Genomic DNA, 15,853 nt, shown 5'->3' with positions numbered 1-15,853 from the left:
ATTTTTGTACGTCAATATATAAATTGAACATATTGGGACTCTGTGATGGAGCAAAATTCTGACCCTTCGATAAGACCCTATTTTCAACTTCTGTTTGGTATTAACTGATGTAAAAAATATTATTACTTTTTACCTTTTTTCTCCCCAATTCTTGTTTTTTTCGATTTCTGTTTTCCTCCTCTTTTCCCTCTGAATCCACGGTTCTTTTCCTTCTGATTGGCCGTGGTGTACCCTGTCTCCATGTGGGATTGTTTATCCCATCTATTCTTTCTATTAAGGGATCTTGATCCCCGTGTTGATCTAAAAATAGAAAAGGATATTCTCGATGATGATCATTTGGCCCTAACCTTGGGCCCCGTGGTCTATCATCAAATATATTATCCGAGTCCCTTCTAGAATGGTCATAGTGCCTGTCTCTGCCATATTGACCATACCTTCTATATAAATCATTAGATCTCTCGTTCGGATGATATTTAGAATTAGGAATATTTCTAGAACGGTCTTGTATTTGAAAAACAGGGACATCTTTATCTCGACTTTTATAATCCTTTTTATATGAACCCTTTCTTTTTTGGGGGATCACGTTTATTGGTGTTTTATTTATTTTTGGAGTACAGCCTTCTATATTTTCAACTAATCTTTCCCCAGTGGATAAAACTAGTTTCTCTGTTTTCCAGTTCCTCTGTATGTTGTCCTCATAATCCTCCTTTTTTTTTTTTTTTTTTAAATCTCTATTAAACTGTTTTTTATCTTGGTATGTATCACTTCTTTGTCTACTTTCTCTATTCTCTGTAGTGTTTTCTCTTCTAATGCCTTATATTCTTCTAATTCAAGAAAAGGCTCCAACTGTTCATTAAGTTTTTTTACAATCTCCTCATCAATTTTCTCCATCGAATTCAACCCGTCGAATTAACAATTGCACCAGTCCAAAAGAACAAGTGTCTAAAAGAATGTTCCAATCTTTGATAAATGTCTCATCTTCCAGATCTAGTGTAGGTGACTTCAAAATCCTAAGCCCTCTAGGGATTCTCTTCCTTTCAAAATAAGTTTTCAGTGATATAGTTTCCCAGCGCTGTTTCAACTCACAAATGAGAAGCTTCTCTAATTTACTGTATTAAAATGAGTCTCCAGATTTTCTGTATCTATCTCTATGCTTTCTGGCTCTGCATCTTCTCTAAATAGTTCTTCTAAATTCATGCCTCTTAAGGCTCTGCACCAAGGACTTTGTGTTCTCTTATTGTTATAATATTCTGACAAGTCTTTTTGGATAAGACTTGCTGTTTAGTTCTTTGGCTGCCAATCCCGTTCATTTGTATGCGATCTGTGGGATTTTAGCAACATATGTTATAATCATTTGTATGTTTGCGGTTTTGTTATTGTGGTATAATTTGTACACAATCACGTTGGGTATTCATATATGGTTGTAGTTAGTGCCTCGCCCACTATCACATAATTTATTTATTATTGTGGTTCTAATAGAATGTTTAGTTAATATATGCGCTAGTTTTTGGTAAATTTAGGTGTATGCTGCACAGGGCGTCAGCCCACGAGGTTCAATCACTTGTGAATATTGTTACCAATCACTTAGCACTAGTTGGATTTTGTAGTCAATCTTTTCTTCCAAGAAAAGAGATATTAGAGCTAGTTAGCTCCTACTGTGTTGGTAATTTATTAATTCCAACATTTATAATAGGTAAGAGCGCTTTTTTGGTATAATTTTCACTTATATTGTCACGATTTTATCCATTTATACTTAAGCAGCCTACCATTAGATTATTATCGCATTATGCTCTAAGAGCGGGGGTGCGCGCACGCGCTGCTGCCAAGACCGAGGGCTGTGTAGCAGCAGGTAAGGAGGGAACACGTTGCAAAGGACGTGTTCCCCGATTCCTTACACTAACATCTAGAATGTACAGAGGAGTGATCGGTTCAGGTAAAGACTATGAACAGAAGCCAAGTTTCATGACTCAATGGGAGTCAAATCTGGACAAGACCCTAGAAGACGAGGACTGGACAGAGATTTTTAATGCAGTGGCCAAAAGTTGCATATGTACGACAATGAAGGAGAACGCATATAAGGTATTAATGAGGTAGTACCTCACTCCAGTAAAACTGTCTAAATTTGTCCCGTGTTACTGCCCCTTGTTCCCTAGGCAATGTGGAGAGCCTGACGACTTGTTGCACATGCTGTGGCCCTGTCCCCGAATAGCCCCTTTTTGGGAACAAATTAGAAATTGTCTACGGAGGATCTTGGCCCTCTAAATTTAGACTGAATCCCTGGCTGTACTTGTTAAACAAACCAGCGCAAGAGCTATCCAGAGCGGAGAATAAATGAATTGCTCATTTTGCGACATCTGTGAGGTGCGAGATCGCAGCATTGTGGAACCAAAACACAATTCCATCCATTGAAAAGATTCGGAACAGAATTTGGTTTGTATGCCAGATGGAAAACTTGACAAGTTTAGTTAACGACACAAGACCACATTTCCAAAAGGTCTGGCTACCTTGGTTGACTCAGACAGATATCCAAGTGGTGAGCAGTGCCACCGTGTGGCTATGACAGGATTAAGTGCGTTCTCCTTCAGTCGTAAGTAACGGGTAATGGAATGGGACGGAATGGTCTAGTTTAAGCTCCACACAGAGACAGACATGGGGTCATCATCACACAAGGATAGGCCTGGTTATTAGAGTGGGACATGCGTCAGAGAACCCCCTGGACAGAAGACAAAGCGCAGTGCCCGCCAAGAGATGAGACACGAAGAAGCTGGCAGCTCTGCTTCCCCCCTCCGCCCTTTCTTCCCTACCCATGGTGATGTTTTATGTGTTTGTGTGCCAGGAGGCAGGGATGGGGCGTTTATATAAGAGAGCGCAGGTAACAAAATGTACAAATGCTGGTTATGCTTTTTGGAAAAAAGAACAATAAATTTGGAAGTTGAGAAAAAGAAAAAAAAACCTAAGTCTTTCTGATATGGGAAATTTAGTTACAAAATAAGCGGAGGGGAAAGAGGAGGGGACAGGTAGGGAAATCCACTGCGGCAACAGTCACTGAGAAAACTGGGTGCTGGGGCTAATGTTCGATATGTACTAAACCTTGTAAGAGAACAAAGGAAAAAGAGGCGCCCCTATTGTAGCACTCCTAGTATTGGAATGGTGATATGTTTAAAATCAAACTTTAATAAGTATCAATAATATAAAATAATGTTGGACAAACCAACAATAACACACAGAGCGAATAAAATTCAAATACTGGTACGGTCAACTCCTCCTGTGCTGATATATGGAGAAGTGGATACCCCGCCTGGTGGCGATGTATGATGCAAATAAGAGCTAATCTAAGAAAAGTGAGCAGTAACAGGGTTAGAAACACATCTTGCTAACCCTAAGGGGTTTTAACCCTGATACTAAGGGATTCCCTTGGGGTTACAAGACGTGTGTCTAACTTTTCTGTTTGTCATATTGCTGACTTAATGTATAGTTTTGGGGATTTCCCTTGGAGCTAGCAAGATGTGTCTCTAGCATTGTCTTAGATTGTTCTGCTTCATTGATACTAGATTGATTCTCTACAATAGTGTGATTTATTTGAGACTGTTCTTAACATTACTGTTTATAACTTTACCAAGGCTTTCCGGTTAATACTTGATAGGTATTGATTGGTTGACTTGCAGTTATCATATTTTCTAATAGTGTTCCTCCTTTTAGATTCATACAGTACAGTATGCGTGTCATTGGGAATTACAGTTACTACTGTACAGTAAATTATATTTACCTTCATTATAAACCTTGTCAATCGGGTGGAGATGACCCAATGTCAGGGGTATACTGTGCGTAGCTGCTCGTGTCAACCATGTAGTCGGGATGCAGGCTGATAGTTTGGTCCCTGCTGATGATATTGCGACAGGTAGCCAGACGGAGCCATACAGGTATAATCAGATTTATGTTGGTACTCCGGTAAGGGGTTTTCAATGCCGGTTGGTCCGTAATGGTGGTAGTATTAGTATGGCAGGTACTCTGGCTGGTAAAACTGTGGTTGCACATTATAGGCTCGGGAAGTACGATTATTCAATCTATGGGTCCCAATCTTTCTCCCTTTTGAAGTTGCCATTATCAAATATACCCACAAAAGATGGGTGTAGTGACAAACAACCTCAACACTAAGAATAAACGGTTTATAGGCCCCTTCAAAGACATTATTTGGAGGGTTCTGGAAGACTCAGGGGGCGTGGCTAAGGTTTTCAACAAAAGAATATATTGAATGTAAGATATCATTGGCCTAACAACTATTTTGCAAGAATAACAAATACAGACCATACATACATAGATATAAACAACCACAGTGTATCATATGTCAGGGGGGTAAGACATTTTCTGGGGGAGGCGTGGTGCTTACAGAGGCCCCGCGCTCTTCCCCAAAGCATTTAAATTAAATGCCGGAGGAGCGCATGTGAGGCCTTTGAAAGTCCCTTACCGGGTCTATGTCAGCTTCTGGCGATGCGTAGACATGGCAACGCAGCATCAAATGATGCCGCAGGGTCACATGGCGCGACTTCACATGACATTGTGACGTCAGAAAACACCGGAAAATGGGGAAGGGGGCGAGAGCAGATGGGGAGAGCAGGTAGGGGGGCGCAGACGGAAAAGTTTGAGTATGTCTGATTACAACTTACCCGCACTCATACAAGAAAATTATGAAAAAATGTTATCTATAGTTATATTTTTTAGAAATAGAAAAATGCATACGAAGTAAAAAAAAACCTAATAAATAATTTGAAAAATGACAGACATAGACAAACAATTATCTCCAGAACTGTGCCTTTCCTAGCATAGAAGAAACGCTAACATGTACGAGGATGAGAAGGGCAACACCACAAAAAAAAATGCCAAAAAACAAATGACCAAATCATAGGGTACACATCACAAAGCATCTATTAATGTGCAAAAAGTGCAAAAATGTCAGTCAAGAAGGGGGGCAACGTTTCGGGATCTGACATCCTTTCTTCCGGCCCATTCCCACGTATAAAACCGCAGAACTTCCCTTATGATGTGTCCCATCTCAGTAGTTTGAAACTCGAAATTGACAGTCACACTCGGCTCATCTGGACCTCTCATTCCCATGTGTAGAGTAATGTGAGCCGCCGCAAAGAACTAATATTGCTGCAGGGCATCTGTCATCATCCACATCCACCCACTGATCTACATCTCACGATAATCAGGACAATTCAACGAGAGCCCACCAAGGTAGGATAGCGGCCTGGTTACTGTAAGTTGTTATGACTACTCAAACCAGGAAGTAAACAACCTAATTATTCATCCAGCGGGAACTCCGATCACAGGTAGGATACATCGAGTAATATAAATGGAAAGATATTAGTCCAATGTGATATCAATATACAATAACGATACATGGATTAACTCATACAGCTATCTAATCTTCGAGAAGCTGTATCTTATTAATACAGATGTAAAAAAGAGCAGGGATAGCACTCAAATTGAGTCAGAATGATAATATGCAAGATGCACAGGGGAACAATGAGGACCCTATTTCCTCCAAAAGTCTAAAAGGAAAAAGAGGGGGGAGTTCCCAGCACTCGCTGACTAATAGAAATAAAAAAGATTGGATAGAGGATATGCCAAAGAAAATGTAATAAATGGATATATCGAATGAAGCAAAAAGTGTACAACTTGGATCATTCAACACACAAAAGTACCAAATCATAAAGGCAAAAAAGAAACTCATAGTGAATGGGGAAAAGGAGATAACACAGGGAAAGGGAGGGGGGACAATGGAAACCACAAAGGGGAGGAGGGGAAAGGATGGGATGGGACAGGGAAAAATAGGGGGGCATCATTTCAGGGCAATGGCCCCTTCATCAGGCCCATTCCCAGAGGTCCAAATGACCAGAGGTACTACCCTATACCCTGTGTAAATAACAAACGCAAAACCCAAATGAGAGTAACAGTCAACAGAAGTTCGTAATGAGCAGACTATCAGAGCAAACAAAGTCTCATAATAATATGCCAAAAGCAATTATCCAAAGCATTCAGCAATGTGAGAGGAGAGAGAGGATATATTATATACTGCACTTGGTTCAGCCGTTCTGATGATCCAGAAGTTCCTCTCTGCATTCCCTCCTGTTATGCCTGCATCCCTATAATATAGGGAAGTACCTCTAGTCATTTGAACCTCTGGGAAGGGGCCATTGCCCTGACACTATGCCCCCTCCTATTTTTTCCTGTCCCACTCATCCTAAACTATTGTACATGTTGTACCAAATTAATTTTCTCCAAAAAACGGACTCTTCAATCACGTGAGGAATCAGATAAATGCCCATGTGGGAGAATAGAGGTGGGTGAATGACCGACGGTGTGTATGAGAGGAATCCCAAACAAGGTCTCAAGGCAAAGTTTGTGCAATTCAATGCACATCAGTGCCAGCTGAGTACAGAGTCCAAGAGCGGAGGGTAGAAGCGCATCAAGGAGACCTATGTAGGAGAGGGACACACACAAAGAATGCAAATTAGACCCAATATACCAGGGATACCAAAGGACAATCCGATGGTACAAGGTATCCAAACTGGAACAACGAGATCAAACTCAACCCACAAAAGGTACATGTCCTCGTCCATCCCACATCAGGTTGCCATGGCGATGCATCGCACGAAGTCACGGTAAGTGAGGCATGTGCTCCTCGGCATTTAAGGCCCCTGTATTTTTTTATTTTTGACCCTTGTCTTTGTCGATAACAATAATGATGGATGCAAAAAAATGTTTAGAAATTCATATTCTTATTCTTGGCCTCAAACGCACACATCTTGGATTAATCCCTGTTTTTAGATTTGACCCCAAACTATCCCTGTAATTTGCTCCCTCATACTAGAAGAGATTGTGTAATACTGTATATACTAAACAATCTTGTACCATAAGAAACCTTCCCGTGCTAGAAGTCACCTTCATATCAATGGGCTGTATGGTGTCTTCCAGCTCCGCAAGGTAGGTGTATGAATGTTGCTGCTGCTGAGCTCGGGAGCCGCCGGGTCACTGCTATGTGGGGGTGCTGCCGGGTCTGGGACAGCATGTGAGAGCTGTCCCAGCTCTCCCTCTGGTGGCCGCGATACCCCTGAGGGGTGCTCGCGGAACCCCGGTTGAAAACCACTGTACTAACCAGTCTTCTACCGTAAGAATCCTTCCAGTGATAGACTCCTTAATGTCCATGTGCTGTATGGTGTCTTCCAGTTCCGTAAGGTGTGTGTGTGTGTGTGTGTGTGTGTGTGTGTGTGTGTGTGTGTGTGTGTGTGTGTGTGTGTGTGTGTACTGTATGTATGTACAGTTAGGTCCGGAAATAATTGGACACTGACACAATTTTCATAATTTTGGCTCTGTACGCTACCATAATGGATTTGAAATGAAACAACCGAGATGCAATAGAAGTGCAGACTTTCAGCTTTTATTCAAGGGATTGAACAAAAATATTGTATGAACCGTTTAGGAATTGCAACCATTTTCATACACGGTCCCCTTATTTCAGGGGCTCAAATGTAATTGGACAAATTAACACAATCGAGAATCCTTTGTAGGCAATGACTGCTTGAAGTCTGGAAGGCATGGACATCGCCAAACGCTGGGTTTCCTCCTTTGTGATGCTTTGCCAGGCCTTTACTGCAGCTGTCTTCAGTTGTTGTTTGTTCGTGGGTCTTTCTGCCTTAAGTTTTGACTTCAGCAAGTAAAATGCATGCTCGATCGGTTTGAGATCAGGTGATTGACTCGGCCATTACAGAATATTCTACTTCTTTAACTTAAAAAAACTCCTGGGTTGCTTTCGCAGTATGTTTTGGGTTATTGTCCATCTGTAAAGTGAAGCACCGTCCAATCAACTTCGCTGAATCTGAGCAGACAATATATCCCTATACACTTCAGAATTCATCCGGCTGCTTCTGTCTTCTGTCACATCATCAATAAACACTAGTGACCCAGTGCCATTGGAAGCCATGCATGCCCATGCCATCACACTGCCTCCACTGTGTTTTACAGATGACATGGTATGCTTTGGATCATGAGCCATTCCAAGCCTTCTCCATACTTTCTCTTCCCATCATTCTGGTACATACAGGTTGATCTTAGTTTCATCTGTCCAAAGAATGCTGTTCCAGAACTGGGCTGGCTTTTTTAAATATTGTTTGACAAAGTCTAATCTGGCCTTTCTATTCTTGAGGCTTATGAATGGTTTGCACCTTGTGGTGAACCCTCTGTATTTGCTCTCGTGAAGTCTTTTCTTTATGGTAGACTTGGATAATGATATGCCTACATCCTGGAGCGTGTTCTTCACTTGGCTGGATGTTGTGAAGGGGTTTATCTTTACCATGGATAGGATCCTACAATCATCCACCACTGTTGTCTTCTGTGGACCTCCAGGCCTTTTTGTGTTGCAGAGCTCACCAGTGCGTTCTTTTTTTTCTCAGAATGTACCAAACTGTTGATTTGGCCACTCCTAATGTTCCCGCTATCTCTCTGATGGATTTTCTTTTTTTTTGCAGCCTAAGGCTAAGGTCCCAGCCGATTCCCCGGTCTGCAGTGAGCTGCAAGAAGAGAGACCAAGGGGGGGGGGGGTGGCGTGGGAGTGATGAGGGCGTGGCCATGCTGTCACCCGGTAGGTTCACCCTCCTTGGCTGAACCGCCAGGGGGCGTGGCCTAGCGCTCCGTCACGAGTCCTGCTCTCAATTCTATTGAGAGCAGGAGAAACTCTCGCCACAGCGCTGCGGCCCCCACTCGCAGCGGGCTCGGCGCCATTGAAGGGAGGTCTCTCGTCCCTGCAGCGTCCGCCACAGCAGGCGCTGCAGTAGCATGCGGGGACAAAGCCTAAGGATGCCCTGTTTCACTTGCATTGAGAGCTCCTTTGACCGCATGTTGTGGATTCACAGCAAAAGCTTCCAAATGCAAATGCCACACCTGGAATCAACTCCGGACCTTTTACCTGCTTAATTGATAATGAAATAACAAAGGAAAAGCCCACACCTGTCCATGAAACAGCTTTTGAGTAAATTGTCCTACTACTTTTGGTCCCTTGAAAAAGAGGTGGCTACATATTAAAGATCTGTAATTCCTAAACCCTTCCTCCAATTTGGATGTGAATACCCTCAAATTAAAGCAGATAGACTGCACTTTAAGCCCATATTTATTATTTAACTGTAACTTTAATTTATTTTGGTAAACAGCCGAAATAACAAAAACTTGTATCAGTGTCCAATTATTTCCGGACTTAACTGTATATCTTTTTGTATGGCCTCACCAATGTATCCAGTACCTTACAGAATTAGCAAGACAATACAGGGAATTAATATACAAAGTTTAACATGTGCATTAAACTGGAAGTTAAACAATGAGGACTAAAGAATCCCTGAGCCAAAGAGCTTACAATCTAAATGGAATAAAGGGAGATTTACAGAATGCAATAAGAGCAAGTGCAATATAAAACATTTTCAGGAAAGGCGAAAGTGCATCAGAAGTACAAGGACTAGCCAGAGGCCCAAACTAAGCAAATAATTCATTGAAGAGATGAGATTTCAGACATTACTTGAAGATTGGTAGGGGTTTGGATTGGTGAAGGCTGAGGGTGAGGGAGTTGCACAGCAAGGAGACAGGTTTAAGGCTGAGTTCCCGGTGCTGATGGCATGCGCACCACACCCTGGCCCTCTATGGGGCAGGCCCTTGTGGCTGTGTTTGTGGGCGCGCAAAGCGCTGTGCCACGTTTGCTTGCCGGGAAGACACAAATGCGGTCACGTTGCGCCATGCAGCCAATGGCAGGGCAGATATGCCCTGTCACGGCTGCGCCCCTGTCATGGTCCCACTTCCTGCTCTCCCCTACAGTCCGTCGATCGTGACTGTAGTGTATGCACGCCCAGCCATGCTGCCAGGCGTGTGTGCAGCAGGAAGGACTGGGGCCATAGCCTTAGATGTGAGAGTTCTGAAGAAACAAATTGAGCAGAGAGGAGACGGCCCTCAGCAGAGCTAGAAGGGGAATAGGAGATAAGAGCTGAGTTGTAAGAGGGGATAGAAGAATATAGAGAGAACCAGAATCTTCTAACTAATGCAGTGTGTGATGGGGAGAAACTGAGAGGATCTCATGAGAAGAGGAGGGATAGAGACAGAACAAAAAGGGAGAGAGAGAATTCTAGTAACAGCATTTTGAATAGTTGTAGAGTGGCGTTGGGAGAAGGGAAGGCCAGAGAGGAGAAAGTCTCCATAGGGGGAAGATGGGGGTATGCAGGAGAGTGTTAGGAGAGGGCAGACTGTGGAAAATCTGACAGATTTTTGAACAGCCTGAATGTGAGAGGAGAAGGAAAGAGAGGGGACAAATATTACACCAAGGCCGCGTGCTTGGGAATTATATGAATAGTATTTTTGACTGACAATATATGGCACAAAATTGAGCAGTTGAGTTTAGTTTGTGGGTCTTATGGCAGAAGATTACATGGGCAGTGTAGTCACTGCATCACTTAGATTGTAAGCTCTCCAGGGCAGGGATTTCCGTTCCTATTGTCTGATTGTGTTCGTTGCACTTATTGTATTATAATTCCCTGTACTGTATTGTTTCTGCTATAAAGCGCTGAGTACACTGTCGGCATTATATAAAGACATACATGGGCATCTACAGTATCTTTACACTATACTGTAGGTTGCTGTCTGGTTTAGTTGATATTATAAACACACTAATATGATAGACCAGGAGTTCCTTAACTTTACTTCTCATGGACATTTTCAATGTTAATTATTTGGAGGATGTACATGTATCCTTAAATAACGCATACAGTACTAAATACAAGTTACAGTATATACTGTATGTATCAATGCTTTTACTGTGAGAGCTGCTACATATACATTTCAGAGTTTCGGGACCACCACCAAAGTCATTAGGGGCCACTGGATGTCCATGGGCCACAATTTTAAAACCCTGGGTGAAGAGAACATTTAGTTAATTAGTGTTGTTGGATTTGTAATTTGCGTTCAGTAATTTGATTTATAGATTGAAAATATTTGTTCTGTAATTTTTTTTGTTTACTTCTGTTAGAGATCGGCCTGAATGAGGAACAGAACTTGAGCTCTGATACATCCAGAAGCTGTCTTACTCCTCGCAGCCCAGAAGTGCCAAAAAACAATGATTCCTGCCACATTTTGGACACGTACAAGGAACCAGTGCCACATGATGGTGACTTTACAGACCTTGTACAGCACACAGCAGAGACGGACTCTAAATATGGGTCCAGCAAAAGGTATATGAGAGATCTAAGAAGAAGCTGCGGTGCTCAGCCTTTTCTCTGTTGTCAGTGTGGCAAAAGCTTCTCACTGGACAGGGACCTGCTCACACACCTTTGTGTCCCCGCTAGGGAGCAAACCTTTACATGTACAGATGATGGGAGCGGTTTCTCACTGAAAGGGAAACTTCCTCAACACCTGATGATTCAGACAGCAGTGACTCCTTTTACTTGTACAGTGTGTGGGAAACAGTTAAGTACCAAGATGACCCTCCTCAATCACCAGATGACTCATACTGGGGAGAAACCATTCACATGTTCAGAGTGCAGTAAAAGCTTTTCTAGAAAGCCGGCGCTCCGCAAACATGAGCGGATTCATACAGGGGTGAAACCATTTACATGTACGGAGTGTGGGAAACAATTCAGTACTAAGAGCATCCTTTTCGAGCACCAGACCATTCATACAGGAGATAAATCATTCATATGTACAGAGTGTGGGAAACAATTTAAAACTAAGCGTAGTCTCATCAGACACCAGATGACTCATACAGGAGAGAAGCAATTCATATGTACAGAGTGTGGGAAACCATTCAGTACTAAGAACAACCTTTTCAGACACCAGATGATTCATACAGGGGAGAAACCATTCACATGTTCAGCGTGTAGTAAAAGCTTTTCTACAAATGTGGAGCTCCTCAAACATGAGCGGATTCATACAGGAGAGAAGCCATTCACATGTTCAGCGTGTGGTAAAAGCTTTTCTGCAAAGGCAGATTGCCTCAAACATGAGCGGATTCATACAGGGGAGAAACCATTCAAATGTTCAGAGTGTGGGAAACAATTCAGAGTTAAGTATAGTCTCCTCCTACACCAGAGTATTCATACAGGAGTGAAATGATTCACATGTACAGTGTGTGGGAAACAATTCCATATTAAGCGAAACCTTCTCACACACCAGATGTTTCATACAGTGGAGAAACTATTCACATGTACATAGTGTGGGAAAAGCTCTTCTCAAATGAGCCTACTCCTCACCCACCACAGGATTCATACACGGCAGAAACCATTTCCATGGGGAAAGCTTTTCACAGATAATCGACCTCCTTACACACGAGGATTCATACATGAGATAAAACATTTGATTGTTCAGAGTTGAATTGGTCAATATACTGGTAGCATAGTAATACTAAAAAACACAAAACACTTCGCTCACCATACAGTATAACAACACAAAAGTACCTTGTGCAAGGGAAAAGGCAAAACAAAACACAGATAAGTGACCACAAGGGGTCACTATTGGCTGCACTCTTGATACTAGATATATTACATATACATAAAGTAGCAGTAAAATGTACTGCTACCACAAAACCTTAATGGGAACTGACCAATAAGGGTCCCTTGAGACCACTAAACACAAAACAGAAAATAATAAACTTTTAATCACTTTAAAACCAGACGAAAGACGTGTCATGATATATACAGTGTTATTAAAAATCCCCTATGACGGGACGGGTGATAGTGAAAAGGGGCACTAGTGATAGTTACAAAATGATAATGCTACACAAGTATATTGACCCCAATGACCAAAACCTCTAATAATGAAGGCTAAAGGCCAAAGCTAGGATACGTATCCACACTATTGAACGCAACGCAACAGGAGTCAAAACGTTAGAAAATGCACACTCAGAATGCTATATATAAATGATGACATGAGACATGTCAAATGTAAACATGAAGATGGTAAGTAGAACCTATGTGCCAGCGTGCGAACGCCCCGACCCGTCCAGCGTGACTGTCAGAAGACTAACGTCACTACACCCGACGACCGTTTTGCGCGTCTGGCGTGCTTCTTCAAAGGGGGAGGAGTCGTGTGTGTGGTCAGAGGGACCCTTTATACTGATTATGGCAGAATATGGTCAGCTCGCAGCCAGTAGTGGCGCGAGTGTTAACGAGGGGGGAGGAGAGTAACTCCCTTGCTCCTCATAGAGAAAAAGACTAGCCAACAGCCAAATGCTAAAGTGTAGCAAAACAAAGTACATGTGCATAAATGAACGATATGGGAAGTACTGACAAAAATGTATCCATGAAGGAATATAAAATAAACATGTAACAGACAAACTGACAACAGAGACAAAAAAGGAACGACAGGATGTACAGTAGGTGGTAAAGCTGTACACATGGCATACAGAACCAGTGTAGTAATGATGTAGGAATGTACTACGCTGGCGGAACCGCCTTAAAGTAAAAACGGCTCCTACTGGAAATTAAATATATGAGCTGTATACCTAGATCCCTCTAAACCCCACAAAGATGTAACGGGAGACAATAGAGAGATAAAGTAACAGCATCACATACATATACCATGAACACACCTCTCAGAATGAACTACAAAAAAGAGGAATACATAAATCCCATATTAAGACCATGAGGTGATTGTTTAGTGTATATATCCACTTGCATTCACACTGTAATAACTTACGATCCCAGTTGCCCTTGCGCAGGCCCCAGCGAATGTGGGCAATGCCCATAAAGCGCAAAGTGGTGGAATCTCCGTGATGCATATTGTTAACATGTCTGACAACTGGTGTATCATGTTGGTTTCTGATAGAATCTACTGTAGGTGCTCCAAGATGCGTATCTTGAACGCCCTATGGGTCTGCCCAACATACTGTTTACCGCAGACGCACATAATCTGGTATACCACCCCTGTTGTTAAACAGTTGATAAAGGTATTAACCTGGTAAGTTGCCCGAGTCTCTGAATCTGAAAATTCTTTGCTTACCCTAATAAAAGGGCAAGCCTTGCAGCGGCCACATGTATAGGTACCCTGCGGCTTAGGACCTAACCAGGTCCTTTCCATCTTGATCTAGAAATGACTATTGACTAGTCTGTCCCTAAGGCTCTTTGCACGGCGACATACCATAGTTGGAGTAGTTCTAAGAACAGATCAGAGTCCTCAAGTAATATATACCAATGTTTGGCCAAAATATGACGTAGTGCCCCATACTGACTACTATAGGTACCAATGTATCGGATGGTGTCAGACTCAGTCTTATTAGTCTGTGGGTGATCAGTGAGGAGTGAAGATCTAGGGGTATGTAGGGCTCGATGGTAGGCCTGTTTTATTTTTATTTTTCTGATATCCCCTTTCGATGAAGTGATTGGTTATATCGTTGGCCTGTGTCTCAAACTCATTAATCTCAGAACAGTTTCGCCTCAGGCGCAAAAATTGTCCAGTGGCGATACTGTTGATCATGTAAGCAGGATGATGGCTGTCTGACACTAGCAGACTATTTGTAGATGTCGGTTTATAATAGTTAGATCTAAGAAATTAATGTGCTCACGTTGAACCTCAAGAGTAAGTTTAAGATTAAACGTATTGTTGTTATGGGTAAGAATTCAAGTTCTTAATAACTCTCCCGTACCAGAGCAGCAGCACATCGTCTGTATCTAATCAAAAGATCGATATGATCAGTAAACATGACGTTGCCTTCCACGAACACCACAGCCTCCTCACACCAGCCTAGATATAAATTGGCGTAGGTGGGAGCGCACGTGTCAAAAAGGAAGAAGTGGAGTGGGAGCGAGTCTGGAAGGTCCACGACTTTCACATGCTGCAGCTATAAGGAAGCCTCCAGCTGGTAATATCACCCCTCCATATTAACCACTTCCCCTCTGCCATGCCTCTTACCCCTTCCCTTCCACCATGACTCAACCCCTTTCTCTCAGCTCTCACCCGTGCCCATTAACCCACACCTCCCAATGGCCTGTTAATGTGTACAGGAGAAAGGGGGGAGGGGGTGTAAATGTAAATGGTGAAGAAAAGGGGTTTTAGTGTGGGTGTAGTTTGTTTATTATAAATTAAATTCTTAAAATTAAAATATTCTGAAATGTATTTGCTTTTTTACATTTTATTAAGAATGAAATGCATTTGTATAAGAAATATGTTTCACAATAAATGACCTGGAACATTTTGGTGACTTTTGCTTTTTTGTTTTCTATTGGGTGCTAATATATTGCTGAATATTATCACGATAAATTACTGAATCCTGTCATGGTGGGAAGTATTTTTGTTATTGCCTAACCCAGGGGTGCGCAAACTATTGGAGTTGTGCGTCCCCCCTGCTTGGTCTCTCCCCTGTGCTCACGCCCCCCTTACCTTGTTTTGCGACGTCAAATGACGGCTGAGTGACACTACACCCTTCCAAGAACGTTCTTTTCGCATCATCCCTCGGGATGTGGATGATGTAAGGGACGTCTTACAAGAGATGGAGACAGCGGGGATTGTGACTGTATCTCGCAGTCCCTACGCCTCACCCATCGTGGTGGTAAGGAAGAAGAATGGGCCGGTACTACTGTGTGTCGCCTATAGGACGCTGAACAACTGCACCGTAACCGACCAGTACACACTTCCAAGAATAGGGGAGATACTCAACACGCTGAATGGGAGTCAGTGGTTCAGTGTTCTCAACTTGCGATCAGGGTACTTCCAGGTACCGATGAGTGCAAAAGACCAGGAGAAGACCGCCTTCGTCTATCCCCTGGGCTTCTATCAATTTACGCACATGCCCCAAGGCATCTGTGGAGCTCCTGCCAACTTTCAGTGCCGA

General features: G+C 42.6%; 1 protein-coding gene across 1 annotated transcript in view; it reads left to right on the top strand.

Moving 5' to 3' along the window:
* LOC142488308 (uncharacterized) overlaps window positions 1-15,203 on the top strand; it is a 55,475-nt gene extending 40,272 nt beyond the window's left edge. Inside the window, exon 8 of the mRNA XM_075588677.1 lies at window positions 11,060-15,203. Coding sequence (XP_075444792.1) covers window positions 11,060-12,141 — 1,082 coding nt within the window. The 3' untranslated portion in view covers window positions 12,142-15,203. The remainder of the gene's footprint in view (window positions 1-11,059) is intronic.
* The last annotated feature ends 650 nt before the right edge of the window (window positions 15,204-15,853 follow it).

Source organism: Ascaphus truei, chromosome 2 (genome assembly GCF_040206685.1).
Source record: "Ascaphus truei isolate aAscTru1 chromosome 2, aAscTru1.hap1, whole genome shotgun sequence".
Lineage (NCBI taxonomy): Eukaryota > Metazoa > Chordata > Amphibia > Anura > Ascaphidae > Ascaphus > Ascaphus truei.
The sequence above is the reverse complement of the archived record's forward strand: the minus strand, read 5'-3'. Positions and strand labels throughout refer to the sequence as shown.